Raw genomic sequence first — 17691 nt, forward strand, 5'->3', positions numbered from 1 at the left:
GGCATGAATAGCCCGTAAGTGGTGGCCCTTTTGAGCCATTACCATTATCAACAGATGATACTGGAGATCTGTGGAGGTGCGACTGCACCCTGCCCCTGCGTGATGGGAGATGTCTCCTGTCATCATGGTGGGCTAAGTAGCCCTATTTATATGGAACATTGACCGTCCAGGTGGCGCTGGTAGTCGTGGATAACTAGGAACCGGCTCACGTTAACTGCTTGTTTCAGCCGATGGCGTGAGCTCCCGGTGACCAGGTGAGGTGGGGTGACGGGCCGTGGTGTAGGGGGGAGACTGGTGGTACTGGCTAGATGTCTGGAAAGTAGTTGTTGTTGCTCTTGTGGCTGTAGTTCTAAAATATATATACGTGGTATGGTAGAATAGGTGATGATGGAGCAGGCCGAATCTCTTCCTAGAGATTTTTACTGTGACAGTCCCATTCCAGTTGTGATGTTAAATTTGCTCAATCTATTGCCTCATGGTTAAAGTCCCCCATTATAAGAGCTTGCTTGAGGGCTTCAGTAACAGCATTTATCCAATTGTGGAGATCTGTAACTTCCTCTCTTGTTGCTGTGTTTGCCTGTAGAATAGTTTGCCTTACACTGTGAGTTTGCAACTATTTTTAGCTAGTATATTGAACTTTACAGATTTTGATTATCCCATTGTGTTTAATGCCTCACGGCTGGTTGCATTCAAGCTCTCTTTTATTTATAATAATAGTATCACTCGTGGCTTTTGATTCCTCTGTAATCCCTGATATAGAATAAGGTAGAAGAAAACTGCGGTGTACCTTAGCTTCTTTATAACAATTAACAATTACGTTTTCAAAGTGGTGCGATGTATTCGCTGTTTGACATTTATGCTACCACTAAAGTGTGCATGATAAACTACTTATTATCTGTACGAATAATGAATTGTATTTTTGGGCATAATTCAAATTTACAAGTAAGTAATAAACTTGGAGGACTATTTAAGCGGACAAGGATATTTAAGATAATTTGTACAAACGTACAGCAATGGATGCGGGTTGGCGCTGCCAGATGTAAAAATAAACTAAATAAATTATTGTACTCCCATTATATTGCATTTGTTTTGTAAAATGTGAATGAAATGTATATTCAATTGTTATTATCTAGACTGTACGTTTATAATTAATGAAAATACTTGGTAGAAGATCTATCTGAGTGACACGCCCTACGTCTGGCATATAAACCTTACTGTCAATCGAACTACTTAAGTCTGATCTATTTTCGTCAATAACAGACAATTATAAATTAATATTGCACATTGCAATTATTTATATATAATATTAATGTATATGTGAACAAATGTTTTCATTGCAACTTTTTATTACTAAGTTTGGTTATAAAATAGGTGTTCATTTGTTAGAATTGCTAGTGCTCTGGAGATTGTTTACATCGGCAGAAAATCTGGCGTCCTCATTTTGCTGTAAGTTTTGTACAGCTTCACTCTAGTTACGATGAATGCATCGGAGCCCGCGGTAATTATCTTACCCGTGTAGACTACAAATGGGGTTAATTATTACAAGTTTTCTACCACAAAGCGGGTGTGCCTGAGGGGAAAAGTACTGCGGTAATAAACACAATGGCTCCATCAGCTGGGCAGTCGTCGATATTTTGTCAAATCTGACGAGTTTAGAGAGGCTATCGCTAAGATTTTGACAGTAAATACTAAGGTCTTTCATAATGATCAGTTTAGAGGTAAAACGATTATGAAGGTGGTAAGCTGAGGTGAGGAAGGCGTGTGGAGGGGCCTGAGTGACAAGGGGGAAGGTCACCCAGCTGGGGCTTGAGTGACAAGGGGCGAGGAGGAGGGTCATCCAACTCTGGCTTTAGTGTTGGAGATGGGAGGGAAGGTCACCCAGCTGGGGCCTTAGTGGCAGTGGGTGAGGCACCCAGCTGGGGCTTGAGGGACATGGGAGAGTCACTCAGCTGGGGTGGAGTGACAGGAGTTGGGAGGGAGAGTCACCCAGCGACAAGGGGCGAGGAGTGGAAAGGTCCCTGAGCTTGTGCCTGAGTGATGGGTCAAAGGGGGAGTCATTGTGCAGTCATCGGGAGGACAAACCCTTCATGCAAACTGCACCTACTATCAAGAAGAAGAAGACAAAGGGGGAGCCACCCAGCTGGGTCATGAGTAACAGGGGAGGGCCCCTGTCACTCAGCCGGGGCCCTGAGTGACAGGGGGCAAGGGTGACCATTGCTTCCTATAAAAACATTTTTCACACTGAATATTTCTCTTAATAAATTCAGATTTTAAAAAGTATTGTCACAAGAATCTCCCTAGAAAAGGAGATTAAGCCTATTCCATCATCACCTGTTCAACCTATGTCTGGGTGTGTATGTCTGGGTGGGATTATATCACACTTTGTAATGTGGGCCTGCAGATGTGTTATTTGCACACTATGTGAGCTTTTCAAGTCAATGCATTGTCATCCCTGTGTCAACATTATTTGTTCCAAGGTCTGATTTTCCCATGACATGCAAAACTTTGCTGCTTTTGCAGCTTTCTTTACTGATAAAATACTATATATCCGTTATTAATATCTTCTCTCGGAGCTTTTGGTGATCCAACAGGGGTGTTGGTCTCTCCCTATTTGATGTCCCTTAGCTTGCTGTGATTATGTTGCACTTGTCTCCGTGGTGTAGTGGTAAGACACTCGCCTGGCGTTCCGCGAGCGCTATGTCATGGGTTCGTATCCTGGCCGGGGAGGATTTACTGGGCGCAATTCCTTAACTGTAGCCTCTGTTTAACGCAACAGTAAAATGTGTACTTGGATGAAAAAACAATTCTTCGCGGCAGGGGATCGTATTCCAGGGACCTGCCTGAAACGCTACGCGTACTAGTGGCTGTACAAGAATGTAACAACTCTTGTATGTATCTCAAAAAAAAAAAAAAAAACTTGTGTGCTTGGCATGCAGCCGACGGTCTTCTGTTCTAGGCTTCCCTCTCTGGTCATTTGGTTTTTACCCATGGGTATCCCCCAAGTCAGTTTTTTTATATTTTACGGCACTTATTACTTTTTCTTTCCAGAAAATCCGGTTTCCTGTACCAAGGTGCTGTTGTGAGTAAATTCTAGCAGTTACGGAGGGGGTTCCTTCCAGAAATCAAACTTTGATTGTAATGAAATGCACTTTTCTGGTGGGCCTCCAGTAGCTCCCTGCCCAGTTCCCTATTTTTCTGCGGGGTTGGGAGTTCAGCATGAGCAGCTACAGAGTGAGAGGGCAGGCTGACTGCGACTTCAGATTACCATGGCTGCCATCTAGTGGTGGTCAGGTGCATAAAGGTTAGGGTATTTGTATTGTGGCAATGATCATTTGCCTTGTTTACCTTGGGGTACCTAATTTTCTTTAAGCAGTTGCTTATTTTGTTGTGCTTATGCTTTCTGGTGGGTTCTGAGTAAGCTTCTGTCAGTATTTCCCCAAGCTACCCACCTGGAGTCTTCTAAATCCAGGTACCACATCAAGCTCTAATGAATTAAAAACGTCTAACAGAGAATCTGGCCTTCTCAGTAAAGACATAGGATAGTGGGGATACAAGATCCTACATAACCGAAGGAAAAAATTATCATTTGCAACCCCTTATTTAAACTATTCACACACACACACTCGTCCAAGGCCAACTGCTAGTTAGCCCCAACCCTCAACACTAGATCTCAACTTCAGCAATCCAGAGGTTCGGGGCAGCTTCCCCAGTCATTTCACACACCTGTTGTGTAACAGTGCAGTAAACCTGCTCATGTTTGTTCCTTTGCTACTTCACGTGTGTATCGTATTTGTGTGCTGACCTATTGTATGTGCCTTGATTATCTTTGTTTATCTGTACTCTACTGTATTTCAATTTGTGTCGGCTCTTTGCTGATAGATTAAAGTTGAGAGCTTACAGATTCCTGTCGTTGCTCAGTCACTTTGTTTTGTGTTGGATTTGTTTGTCCGGCTGGGTCTGTGCTTGCACTGTGTTTATTGGTACCCTCTAATACTGTATTTTTGTTTTGTAGTCCATCTATTGTCTCCACATACCTGGGGTCTCCTTTATGTTTCATTTGCATTTCTCTGAAATTTCTGAGCATACGTTAAAGAGGGAATTCCTATCCTTTACAGAAGAAATAATTTTCAGAAATTATGCTATTTTCAGGAACATGCAATTATCCCCATTGCAAATCCATTATATTGAGTTATTAGCCATTCCTTTTTTCCTTAAAGCATCTATAAGATTGACACATTTAGTGTGTGACTACAGAACACAATTGACAATTTATATAATTTGGGTACTTTACAATTTTGTTGCATTTCATACTAGACACAGTTGTGGCCATACTTGCTTAATTCAACTTGACTATACAGGTATTATTCCACAGTGTAGACACAGTAATACCCTTTGCAGTGGACAATGTGTATGAGCCTGTTTGGGGTCTGATGAGTGTTGCTGCCCTAATGTGTAGGCTTTAATGTTTTGCTTAATTTATTTATATATTAAGTATTATAATCTGACTTGGTTTTTGTTTTGTTTTCCCTGTCCTAGTGAAAGTTGGTAGATACGGGACAGCTTTGATGTCTAGCACTAATATCTTTGCAGCATTTCACTTAATGAAAACACTAGTGTAGGCTGATGGTAGCAGCTGGACCGTGTGTTACTGGCCTCACACACTACTGTACACTCATTAACTACTAAAAATTTGGTTTTCTTGTTATATATGTAAGTTAGAATAATGTTTAGCACTTGATGGTTAACTGGAATTATTTAAATTAAAAAATAATAATATTTTTAATGACACTTTTCAAACAGTGAGTCAAAATGATTTAGATGTGGTCTTGGCAATTTTATGACACTGGTTGGCGATTCCACGTATTACGATATTTTTCTTACTGTACTTCAAAATTCAATATCGATCACTATGATTAATTTTGTATCTGTCGTGAAACACTTTATGAGATCGTTGGTTGTGTTTCATATCAATATTTCTTAAATGTCCCAAAATATACAATATTTTGCACTAGTACATGGACATGTGTGTCTTTCTTACTCAAAGAGCTACAAAAAGCAGGAAAGATTATTTTAGAAGACTAATCTATATGATGATTAGATCATATAGATTAGTTTGTGTCTGCAGACTTAACACTTCTTTTGTGTTATTTTAGTTTGTTAAAATAACACAAAAGTCCGGTGAGTCCGGTTAGCGCGAAAGTGTTAATTAATAGTGTTTGGCCAGTTTCACCAATGTATTGGAGAGAACAAGAAGACTAGGAAATAGAGTAAACTCCAACAGCATTGGAAGTAGAAGGAGCAGTGTAAACCAGATTACCACAAAGTGAGTTGGTTTTTCAAAAGGTAAGTTTTATATTGAGAGGATGAAGGGTGTTAGTAAGATTTTATACTTCAGATATGAAGGGAAGGCACAGCACAATGTTTCTAGTGTTGGAACTGAATTTAAGTTGAAAGTAAGTGCACTTAGTTTGAGAATAGGTACAGTTGATAAACTTTAAAGAATTACCAAGGCAAAAGAAGGACTTGGAGAGAAGAGAAATTTCTGAATATAGAAACTTTTTCACTACACGACTATAATAATCCAGGACCACCTGAAATGTCGTCAATTCCCTTTTTCAAATTTCTAGGGTGGGTGTCTACATGTGTTATATTTGCTTGCCATTGTTTTATTATTCGACCATTTTTTCATTAATGTCTAGGATATTTTTTGCACATTTTGTACCGCATATGATGTCCTGTGTCTAATCCCCATTCCTTTATCAGGAATGTCTAGCAGCTGCCAGGGTAGCCTGTCGGTGTAGGTTCGACCGTCGGCATATTCTGTGTTAGATGGCACTACTGTACCATCGGCCTTCCACACTTACTGTACCATCTACCGACACAACATCTGTCACCCCCATGTACAATGACCATTATGTAGTAACTGTCCACCACTTGCAGCCTTCCTCATCGTACCATCCACATCAGATAGTGTGAGCACAATTCATGGTTGGTTTTGGTCATTGGACTGCCTTGGCTAATCTATGGTTATAATTATTATAATTGATGCACATGTTAATAAGACACTTAACAAACTTACCATTGTTGTGATCCAATCTTGATATAGTACTGTCTTCACACTGAGTTCTTATTTATAATTTAATAATAAAAGATTTATGTATAAATGTCAAGTTGAGTAACTATCTCTACGTATGTGATTAAGGTGTAATTTTGTCGTGACAGCTTTTCTCTCTACTCTTCCACTCACTCTTACCTCATGGAGTGCTCTTTGCCTCGGGGTGGAATTGTTGCATGTTGCATTGCCTGTTTATTTCAACCTTTTCATAGTTGGTGATATTGAAGGAGCAGCTTCCTCAGTTCAGCCCTGGTTTCTGGGCTTTCTCTTTGTCCCTGTCTCCTTCATTCCTGGGTCCTGAAATGAAGGGGACAGGTAGGGGAGGAAGAATGGCATTCCTGCCAGCCTGGATGGTTCATGTGTGTCTGATGTTCTTTGCACTTAAAGATGTTGGCTCATCTTTGCCGTCTCTTAATGGGAATCATGTGGTAGTTCTCTTTGTATCGCATTTCTGTCCATCTTTGCCTCAGCAGTGCTGTATGAGGTAACTTGGTAATCCTTCTGTCTTTTTTTCATTCTCTTTAATTACCTAAGTGTAGTTACAGGATGAGAGCTACACTTGTGGTGCCCCGTCTTCCCAGCACTCTTTGTCCTATAATGACAAAGAGTGTCGTTAGGCAAAGAGTGTCTCTGTTGGTTGTCCTGTGCCAGTGATCATGTTGCTTCATTCTTAGCTCTTGTTATCTCATTTGCAATACTGTTGCCATCTAACATACACCCTTGTGTAGCCTCTCTTCCATGTTTTTGGGGTGCATGTTTTTGTCCCCACTTATTACAAGTGGATACAGGCCACTTTTTTCACCTTCGTCTGACTCATGCTTCCTCTCACCCTACTTTATCATTGAAATAGGTCCTTTTGTTTTTGTCTTCTCCTTGGTTTCCCATACTCACCTAGTTGTGCTTGCGTGGGTTGAGCTTCGGCTCTTTGGTCCCGCCTCTCAACAGTCAATCTACTGGTGTACAGATTCCTGAACTTCTCGAGCTCTATCATATGTCTTTCCTTTATCCTTTCAGTTGAGGATTCTATTTTCATGATAGCCTTCATGACAGCTCCTGCTTCTGGTAGTTGCATTAGTGAATTTATTGTCTTCTGTCATAAGAGGAGGTTTTACTCTTTTCATTCTATCTCAGAGAGATAGCTTCAGGGAGTCACTGGGGCTTACCTAGAAATTGGCATTTCGTTGCATTCAATGCTGGTTTTTTCAACTTGGAGCTATATTTTGCCTTCCTTGTGTGCATTCATTAATATATGCATGATATGTGCATGTTTGTTAGTACTGTAATTAATTTGTAAAATTAAGAGTTTTGTTGATAGAATTACTGAAGCTATTTGCAGAAATATATATTACGACCTTAATGAGTTGAATTTCAAAGGTGAAAAACAGCTCTAATAGTGACATGGTTTTCTGTTGTTGCAGACATGCTTCATGGAGTGACAAATGATGGAGTCTGCTCCTCCCCTTAATCTGTCCACCACTGTTAAAGTGGAGGACCTGAAGGCAATGGTTCCAGATGAAAATGCTCATGAATACACTGTTGAAGGTGAGCTGGTCGATGAGGCTAGTGATGCTGTCGGTGAGGATGGCAATACACTTGCTATGGATGAGGAGGAAGGCCATGAAGATACAAAAGAAAATCTCATGACTGAAGCCAAACTGTTGGCATCAAGTCCTCTAGATTCAAAAGAAAAAGAATACAAGTGTTCCGAGTGCCCCTCAGCATTTGCCAGAGCTAGTCAGCTGCGAGCACATGAAAGGACACATTATGAAGAACAAGTAAGTTAAAATGGCTAATATATTGTAATTTGGATGTATTATTGAATTTTTCTGGAGGGTGCCCCCTCTCCTCAGTGGTTCCCTGAAGCTATCTTACTGATATTGCTACACATTAAAGGATCAAATAAGTCATGGAAGTTGTGCTTGGCCTACAGGGATCAGAACCAGAGCCTGGCCCTCCTCACAGAGATGTAGGTGACAGTCTACCCCCCCCCCCCTCCCCCTTCCCCCAGAAGAAGCTTCCAGAGAGTCAGTGAGGGTTTTCAGACAACTGAGGGTTCACAGAAAAAGATGCCTTGAAACTCAAGTGATTCACACAGAACATGGGATTCACTCACACTAGTTAGAAAAGCTTTAGTACCAATTACTGCAACCAAGCAGCCTGACCCCCAGCGCTGAGTCGTCTCACCACCACATTTCTGTTGCTGATGTCACACTTAGTGATATAGCTTGTAGTACTACTGGTCTGTCAGATTGCCGGTAAGTCCCACTGCAAGGCCCTCATGGTAGATATCTTTTGGCCGGATTGGTCAAGCTGTGTCTTTCTTTTTCTTTTTTTCTTCTCCTCGGTCTGGCTGTTGTTCTAAATCCTGGTGTGATGGAGTCTTACAAGGGAAGGTTGATCCTTCTGGCTCCTTGGTGGCTTCCCTGGATCAGTCATGGTTTCATGCGCTGATTGCTGGTGTCTGAACCTAGCTGTTTTTCAGCGGTTCTGCCTTTTTCAGAAGGTCAGCCCATTGACATACAGTGGAACCTTAGTTTTCAAATCTAATCTGTTTTCAGAGACGGCTGGTAAATCAAAAATTTGCATACCGAAGTGAATTTTCCCATAAAAAATAATCTAAATTGAATTAATTCATTCCACACTCCCAAAAATATTAATTTCAAAATACATTTGACACATAATACACACAAATATTTTGTACTATAGTATGTACAAGTTATAGCTTACCTTTATTGATGACTCTTGTTGGCATATGGAAGACGGTGAGGAGAAGAGGTGTTAGTGTTTGGAAGGGGAGTCCCCGTCCATTATAACATCAGGCAGTGATGGGGGTACTCATCACTACCAGATGACCCCAAATGACTTTTCTGGGGTACTCTGTCTTCTGTTTTGCAGGCATACTACTAGGACCTGGTTGTGACTCACTGCTTGCTTTTCTTACTAAGAATCTGTCTAAAAGACACTTGTTTTTCCCTACATTTTATCACTTGGCTGTAGTGAGACATCACATTGTCATTGAAAAGGTCAATGTAACGGTCTGCTACAATATTATCTGGGTGAGTTTTTTTTCACAAAACTTTGCAGTTCTTCCCATACTTCACACATTTTCTTAACAAAGAAGGGACATTCTCTACTGCCTTTACTCACAACCATTTTCTTAAGTTGAACCTTACCACTGACTTTCTTGGGACCCATGGCATGGTATATAATAATTACTTTTATTTTCAAAAACTAAAAAAAGCTGAAAAAAATGACATTCTTAAAAAAAAAAAATCAACACTGGTAAACTGAAGCACGGTTGCCCGTGCCACCATGAACCACACGCTCATTGGCATTTCATTACCTTCAATGCTGCATTTTTATAAGGTAAATGTAAATACTGTATTATTATTATTAACTGTACAGTTGAGTAGTGGTATATAACAATGTATCATTCTTGTTTTATATTTGTATACAGTATTTAAAAAAGTATCGTTCAAATGCTTCCTGAAGGCATCTCTGGCTGCAATGAATCTTTCACTGCAATGAATTGGAGTTGGTCCCACATAGTTCACCAAGGTTTCACTGTACTGTATATTTAATAATAATAATAATAATAATAATAATAATAATAATTTTTGTGTGCATCAGTTCATACCCCAGCATTAACACTGTACTGTACATATTCATTTGATCTAAACTTTGCACTGCCATTGGTATTCCTATAAACTTTCTTTATTGACAGGCATATGAATGCGACCAGTGTGACGGAGTGTTTGTCCGGATTGGGCTACTCATGAGCCACCGCAGGGAGCACCACCGCCAGAGTTTCTCCTGTAATGAATGTGATGCAAAGTTTTCCCATTATAATAGTTATAAGCTTCACTTTCGGCGACACAAAGGTGAAAAGCCTCATAAGTGCTCAGACTGTAACATGGCCTTTGTGCAGCAGTGTCATCTCAATATTCACCGTCGAATACACACAGGAGAAAAGCCTTTCAAGTGTGAAGTATGCCATCAAAGATTTAAGCAAGTGTCTCATTTAACAACACATGTAAGAATCCATACCAATGACAAGCCATTTATTTGTTCCCTTTGTAAAGCATCTTTTTCTCAAACCAGTAGTTTAAAAAGACATAAAAGAAGACATACTGGAGAGAAGCCTTTCAAATGTGATAAATGTGGTGCGCTCTTTGTTGAAAGAAGAAATCTTTCACGTCATCAGCTTACTCATACTGGTGAGAAGCCTTTTAAATGTGAAAAATGTCCAGCATCATTTACTCAGATGATTGATTTAAAACGTCATCAAATGTCACATTCTGGATTGAAACCATTCAAGTGTGATATTTGTGATGCTGCTTTCAGTCGGAAGAATAACCTCCGTTGGCATAAATTAACTCACGAGGGAGATACTCCCTATAGATGTGAAAGATGTAATGCTGGTTTTAGTCTTCAGAGAGATATGAAAGCTCACATGAGGACACATTCTGGTACAAAACCATTTAGTTGTGATCAATGTGGGGCAACATTTTCCCAGTTCAGCACTTTAAAGCGACATAGGCAGGGTCACACAGGAGAACGGCACTATGTTTGTTCCAAATGTCATGGTGCCTTTAAAGATAAGAGTGCCCTTAAGAGACACATGTTGCGACACGATGGAGTAAGACCATTTGCTTGCCAAAAATGTGACTCGACTTTTATTGAATATCGTAATCTTAAAAGACATAAAGTAACGGTTCATGGGGAAGAGCGCTTTGAAGGTGATGGCTTAACTGAACCAAGAGAAAGTGAAAATAATCAGAACATTCCTCCTCTGAAGAAGAGACCTGGAAAAGTTGAGGAGGATGAGGCATTAAGTCAGCTCTATGATGCAGGTTATCAAACGGCTTCATTAGTCCACCATCAAGAAACTACTCAACAACATCAGCAGGTTAATCAGCCTGTATCTATAGGGCCACCAACATCTCTTCAACCAAATCAACCGCAACCTCATTCATCTGCAGTACAAACACACCCTCAACCACCAATGATTAATGAAATTGTTACCATTCCTGCTCAGGGCCCAGGTCAAGTGCCTACCCTGTTGTTAACACAGCCTGGCCAACCACCAAAGACTGCCCGTCCTGCAAATAACTGCCAGAATCACCAGTCTCATGTGTTAACATTTGTAGAAGGCACTTATAATCATTGGCAGTCCTGGTGTTTTTGTGAAACTCCAAACATTCCTGATGCTTCACAGACCATAATAGATAGTGGAGGTGAAGTGGGTCATCCCTCAACATCTGCTCTACCCTCTGCTCCTATTCAGCAGCAGCAGCAACAAATGACATACACAGAGCTTCAACAGTCACAGCCACAGCAACATCCACAGCAGCAACAACAACAAACTGTGGGAGTACAAGATGTGAGTCAGACTGAGTATCACCAGACCTCCCAGTTTAATAGTGGTTATCCAGAGCCTATTCACCATTATGATGAAGGTCATCATCAGGAGTCATTAGACCCTCTCTCGCATCACCATCACCACCATCAGCAGCACCAGCTTCATCAAGCACACAATCATCAAGAAGAAGTTAAAATTGCAATTGAATCTCCACGATTATTTACTGTGTCAGACATTCACCAAGATGAACAGCAGCAGCAGCCCCAGCAGCAACAGCAACAGCAGCAGCAACACCAGCAACACCTTCAATCTCACCAGGAACAAGAACATCAAGAACAAGCTGATCCTCAGGTCACTTTTCAATATAGTTTAACTGTTAATAATCCTGCCACAGGTGACATACAAATTCAAAGTGAAGCATTTCCTGCTAACCCTCCTGATGCACCTGCTGACCCACCTATCAAGAAAAGACGTGTGACAAAGACCACCGAGTCTCAAGAAGTTCGAACTTATACGTGTAATTCATGCCCAAAAACATTTTCAAGAATAAATCACTTACTTATACATCAGCGTACTCACACTGGGGAGAAACCATTCCAGTGTGGTGTTTGCTATCAGTCATTTACTCACAAGAACAGTTTGACCATTCATATGCGAGGGCACACTGGGGAACGTCCATATGTATGTGGAATTTGTGGGTCGTCATTCACTCAGAAGAGTAATTTAAGAGTTCATTCACGTACTCATACAGGAGAAAAACCATTTAAATGTGATATGTGTGATGTAGCTTTTACTCAAGGAAGCCACTTAACTGCACATAGGCGAATTCATAATAATGATCGTCCATTTGCATGTGAAAATTGCCATCAAACATTTACACAACGTAGTGCTTTGAAGCGTCACCTTATGACACATACTGGGGACAAGCCACATAAATGTGATGACTGCACTGCAAAATTTTCGCAGAGAGATGATCTTCGAAGGCATCAGCGTGTCCATTCTAATGATAAATCCATTGCCTGTACATGTAAATATTGTTCCATATCCTTTAGTGACAGAACTGCCTTGGCTAGGCATATTAGAACAGCTCATCAGAGCAAACTAGAAGCCACTGGAGATATACCAAAAAAGAAGAAGAAGAAGTCAATAGAAAAGCAAAGTACAAGTCAAGACAACAGCCTTAGAAATCCCAAACCCAAATCTAAGGTTGCAGAACCTATACGGACAAGTCGACGGCTTCGTGAAGCAGCAGAGAAGAAGAAAGATAAGCAAGAAGAATCCGATTTTATAATCGGTGATTTTGTAGAAATTGAAGAAGATGTAAAGCCTTTGGCTCGCCAAAGAGTAGCAAAGAAAATTGTAAAATTAGAGGATTTGAAAGGTGAAGCCAAAAATAAAATGGAATCTTGGTGCTTTTGTGAAGTTCCTCACGGACCTGATGAGCCTCACACACACACTGCAGTGGAAGCCAAATCCAGGAGTGATCAGAACACAAATATTTTGCCAACTGCAGAAGAGGTTAACACTCATATGTCAGTTCAAGAGTCTACTAGTTTAGTTGCTAGTGCTGATGCTTCAGGTGCAACCTCTCTACTTCAGCTGTCCATGGAGCATGTAACACACACTCCAACATCAGGAGCCATTGGCGGAGGCCTTCAAGCCCAGTCTGTTGGAGGTACTGTTACTCTTGGTGCCTCATCTGTCGTGGGAGCTTCACAGGTGACAGAAACACCTGTTATTACGGCATCCTCCAACCAACAAACACAGATGACCACAGTTGGTCAGGCAGAATCCTCAGTTAATCAGAATTTAGGAAATGGACAGGTTGTTACAACCGTAAACCAGCCAGGGTCTGGTCAGGCTAATGGTCGACTAGTTCCTCAACCCATGTTAACCACGGGTCAGGTTTTGTCTGCTGGGCAGATAGTTGGTGCTAGTCAGTTGATGACACAAGATGGAGCAATATTCATAGAAGCGGGAGAGATGCTGAGTAGTGGTGCTGTGGTTATCAACCCAGGACATGGCACCTTTATCAGCTATGATCAAATCACCATCAGCCCAGATGGCCAGGTATGATAAGAGTAATTTTGGTTTTCTTTCAATAATAAAAACTTAGTAGTGTGGCTAAATATCACCTCTTCATGCTTAAAGTACAAATCTTGAATAAAAAACATAGAATTTAAGAACAAACTTAATTCATGATATGTTGCCTTGTTGCATTAGTATTAATGATGTTTTTCTCATTAAGAATTCTTTCCTGGGTGAGCCCCTAGGTGGCTACCTGAAGCAGGCTGAGGTGGCTTCTAACTAATGAGTCACAACAGCCATAGGAGTCCTGTTGGCCTACCAGGAACCAGACCCTTGCCCTCCCATCCCACCGTCAGAGGCACATGGAGCAAGGGATTGTTATGATTACCCCCACCAAGAAAAGATACATAAAATCAGCTAAGCGATGCAGACAACTGCAAGGTTCATATAAAATGAAGTGCGGAAACCGCCAAAGACTCTGCAAGCAATTTGTTCAAAGCAAATAGTTCACTCAAAACTGGCGCAAACTACCTAATGCAAATTGCTGCTCTCAATATTTATGTTGATTTTTACCTAGGCTAAGACTTTTGCCCTATGAGTAGTTTCACTTAGTTGTCCTCCTAGGGATTAATTATCATTAATTGCAGCCTGCTGATAAAGGTCCAGGGGAAATCCCCAAAGGAACACAAACACCTAGGCAGTGTGAGAGTATAAAATTATATACTGTATATGTATATGTATATCTTGAGGTTATCTTGAGTTGATTTCAGGGTGTTTTAGTGTTCCCTTGCGGCCTTGTCCTCAACCAGGCCTCCACCCTCAAGAAGCAGCCCGTGACAGCTGACTAACTCCCAGGTACCTATTTACTGCTAGGTAACAGGGGCATCAGGGTGACAGAAACTCTGCCTATCGCGTCTCGCCGGCGCCCGGGATCGAACCCAGGACCACAGGGTCACGTGTCCAGCGTGCTGTCTGCTCAGCCGGCCGGCCCCTGTGTATATGTATATGTATATATATATATATATATATATATATATATATATATGTATATAATTTATTATATTTTTACAAAGAAATAAAATAAACATAATTACTCAGTGGAGCTCCCACATATCCTTCATGTACCTTGATTAATATGAAAGAATCAGAAATATAAAGATAGGCAGAATATTCACAATACCCTGTATTACTTACATAAAGGCCAACCTAGACACTCTAGTCTTACAAACATAAATTAAAGGGTTATCCCCTCAGGCAAGATCATCATCAAGACATAACTGGATATTCTGAAATCTGAATTCTATATAACTACTCCATAGTCACTCAATAGTATGATATCCTGCAAGTTAAATGAATATAAATTGTGGCTTGTCTGTCTGGAGGGGTGAAACTTGCTAGAAACGTGCACCTCTGTCCAACACGACTACCCCTTCCACCTGTCAATACCAGACGCCCAATTACCACTGAATACTCCCATTTAACAATATGGGTAGCCCATATGAAAGTCCATTTCTGGGGGTGAGCCCTTTGTGGCTTCCTGAAGCTGCTACACTGATTCAGTGTCATCCTTTGTGAATTGGATACCTTTTGATATCGGTCGTTTCATGCGCTTTTGTTCTCGTATTAGCATCCTTGGCAATATCTAGCTCCTTTTGAACATCATGCAACTTTAATGGTGCTACATAGTACCACTAGCTTGACGCCTTTTTTTTTTTTTTTTTTTTTATAATTACCTACTAGGTGCTAGTCGTAGAGGTGTTACTGACCTACTGAGGACTGCAAGCCAGAACCTGGTCCCCCTCAGAGAGGTGCATGGAGTTGTGGCACTATGAAAACTATTTATGTAAAGTTATTCATGTCTGCCACCACCAAAGGATGGCACCCAGAAAGTCATTGAAACAAAACGGACCACTGCTTGTTTAGAAACGAGACCACAGCCTGAAAACTGCCAAAAGAACTCTCCCAATAATGTAAACAATAAAAAAAAACTTGTGAAACTAGCGCAAGTTAGTTCGCCCTTCCCCCGCCTTGTTTGGCCGGAGGAGGGAAGCAGACCGGGTTAGTCGGCTGCACCACCACCAGTTCTTGTGCTGATGTAGATTACCATGCGGATTACTATCTATGTTTTTCTTTCAGGTATTAGGTGTACCAGTTGGTGGCACTGGAACAGAAACATTGATGATCCAGCCAGCTGCAGTGTCTGTTGATGGATCTACATCTTCAGGTAATGTTACTTACTCAACTGCAGCACAGATGCCCAGTGCTGCCCAGCCCGTCCAGTACACAACTCTTGGCAGTGATGTTATCAGTCTCTTTTCACAAGTCGAAACCAACAAGGAAGGTGTTGGCTCTGATGTTTCAGCTGAAAAATCCCTCCCTGTAGTGGCTAAGCCTCTTGAGTGTTCCGTTTGTGCAAAATCATTTGCTCAAAAACGTACTCTATGGGCACACATGCTAGGGGCTCATCCTGAGTTACATAGCTGCTCAGAATGTTGTGCTGCATTTACCACATCAGAGTATCTTAGCCACCACAAAGCCCAGCACCAAAAGCTTCATGTATGCTCAAGATGTGGCATGGCCTTTACAAATAAATCATCACTGAACAGACATCGTCAACAGATGCACTCGGGAAATACTATAACAGCAGAAGATAAAGTTTTTGCTTGTGAAATTTGCGATGCTAGGTTTCATCAGCAAAGTGATTTAAAACGACATATGCTTGGACACACAGGTGAAAAGCCATACAGATGTAAACATTGCGATGCTGGCTTTACCCGGACGTCCAGTCTTAACAAGCATATGCGAATTCACACAGGAGAAAAACCATATGTCTGTGAAGGATGTGACCAGGCTTTTTCATATCGGTATCAGTTCAACAGACACAGGGTTTCTCATAGACAAGATGATCAGAGAAGCAATTATTCCATGCCCTATGTCTATGCAGAATAAGTGAGTTGCAATGACTATAATTATCTAGCATTACATTGGAGTGACAGATATCACCAGCAATTAAAATGAAGTCTTTGTACAACTATTTTTTGCTGAGGAAAATGTACAGTCTGGAACATTTTCTTCTTAATTCACTTTGTTATACAATTGTGATGGTTACCACAAGTCTGTCATTTACTGTCTCGATAAATTGAGCTCCTTCCTCACGTTTCATTATCATACATTACACCAAGCACATACATCTCATGTCTTTTCATAGGAGTATAGTTGAAAAACTATTAGTCATGAATAGTTTAGAATGTAATTAGTGTTTAAATTTTACATACTCATAATCATGATCAAACTTTTAAGTTAATATTTTGTTTATATATAATTTACCATAATAATACTGACACTAATAGAGAATTATTTTAGCTGTATTTTTGACTATATCAAATTTTATTCCATCATAATCCCACTTTGTAATGAATATGAATATTATCATACAGGAAAATGTATAGAGATATATTAATATTGAATGTATATGACTTAAATTAGTAAAGATTAATACGAGATGGTGTCTTACAATCCACATGTCTTGTGTGAATATTACATAATGAAGAGAACCCAGAGTGTAAATAGTCAACAATGTAAAATCTGGATCATCCATCATGAAAAGCTTAGCCCCTCCCCCTGGGTACTGTGCTTGCTCCAGTACTTTTTCTCATCCTCATATCAGACAGACAAGGTTACAAACTATAGTACTGAATCATCCTTTGCAAATGACACTAGAATCTTCATAAGAGTAGACAGTATAGAGGACACTGCAAATCTCCAATCAGATGTTAATGAGGTTATTCAGTGGGCCACAGAAAATAATACACATGTTTAATGAGGATATGTTGCACTGAAGACAAAATTAAAAATATTAATTAATAGAGAAATATAAAATGCAGTCAAACCCCAACTATTGAAAGAAAAAACAATGTAAAAGATTTAGGAAGTAATTATGTCGATAGTACATAATTACAACATATACGTAGTTAATTGACAAACAAAATTAATTAGGAAAATCAAGCAACCACATTTTTTAAAGTATTTATTAATAAATATGTTTTCAGAGCACAAAATTATATTATCAGCACAAAATTATAATACTGTATATTATCAAAGCACAAAATTAAAATATATATTTAATTGTGAAAACACTTGTGTAATTATTTACATTCTGGTTTGAACAAACAGTAGTCTGTACTGA

The 17691-nt window shown here is 40.2% G+C and overlaps 1 protein-coding gene across 8 annotated transcripts; it reads left to right on the plus strand.

Annotated features, from left to right (window-relative positions):
* Window positions 1-1327: 1327 nt before the first annotated feature.
* Window positions 1328-17006, plus strand: LOC123756114 (zinc finger protein 107). 8 transcript variants are annotated; one of them, XM_045739128.2, is made up of 6 exons: window positions 1379-1446; window positions 3049-3301; window positions 5764-5988; window positions 7534-7890; window positions 9840-13547; window positions 15642-17006. In XM_045739128.2, exons 4-6 carry the CDS (start codon window positions 7555-7557, stop codon window positions 16452-16454), a joined length of 4857 nt encoding a protein of 1618 aa, XP_045595084.2. In that variant the 5' UTR covers window positions 1379-1446; window positions 3049-3301; window positions 5764-5988; window positions 7534-7554; the 3' UTR covers window positions 16455-17006. The 8 variants fall into 8 exon arrangements, with proteins under 8 accessions (XP_045595081.2, XP_045595084.2, XP_045595079.2 ...); XM_045739123.2 differs by having other exon boundaries at window positions 5764-5972; XM_069336515.1 differs by lacking the exon at window positions 15642-17006 and adding an exon at window positions 13751-15634 and having other exon boundaries at window positions 5764-5972.
* The last annotated feature ends 685 nt before the right edge of the window (window positions 17007-17691 follow it).

Source organism: Procambarus clarkii, chromosome 36 (assembly GCF_040958095.1).
Source record: "Procambarus clarkii isolate CNS0578487 chromosome 36, FALCON_Pclarkii_2.0, whole genome shotgun sequence".
In the NCBI taxonomy this organism is placed as follows: domain Eukaryota; kingdom Metazoa; phylum Arthropoda; class Malacostraca; order Decapoda; family Cambaridae; genus Procambarus; species Procambarus clarkii.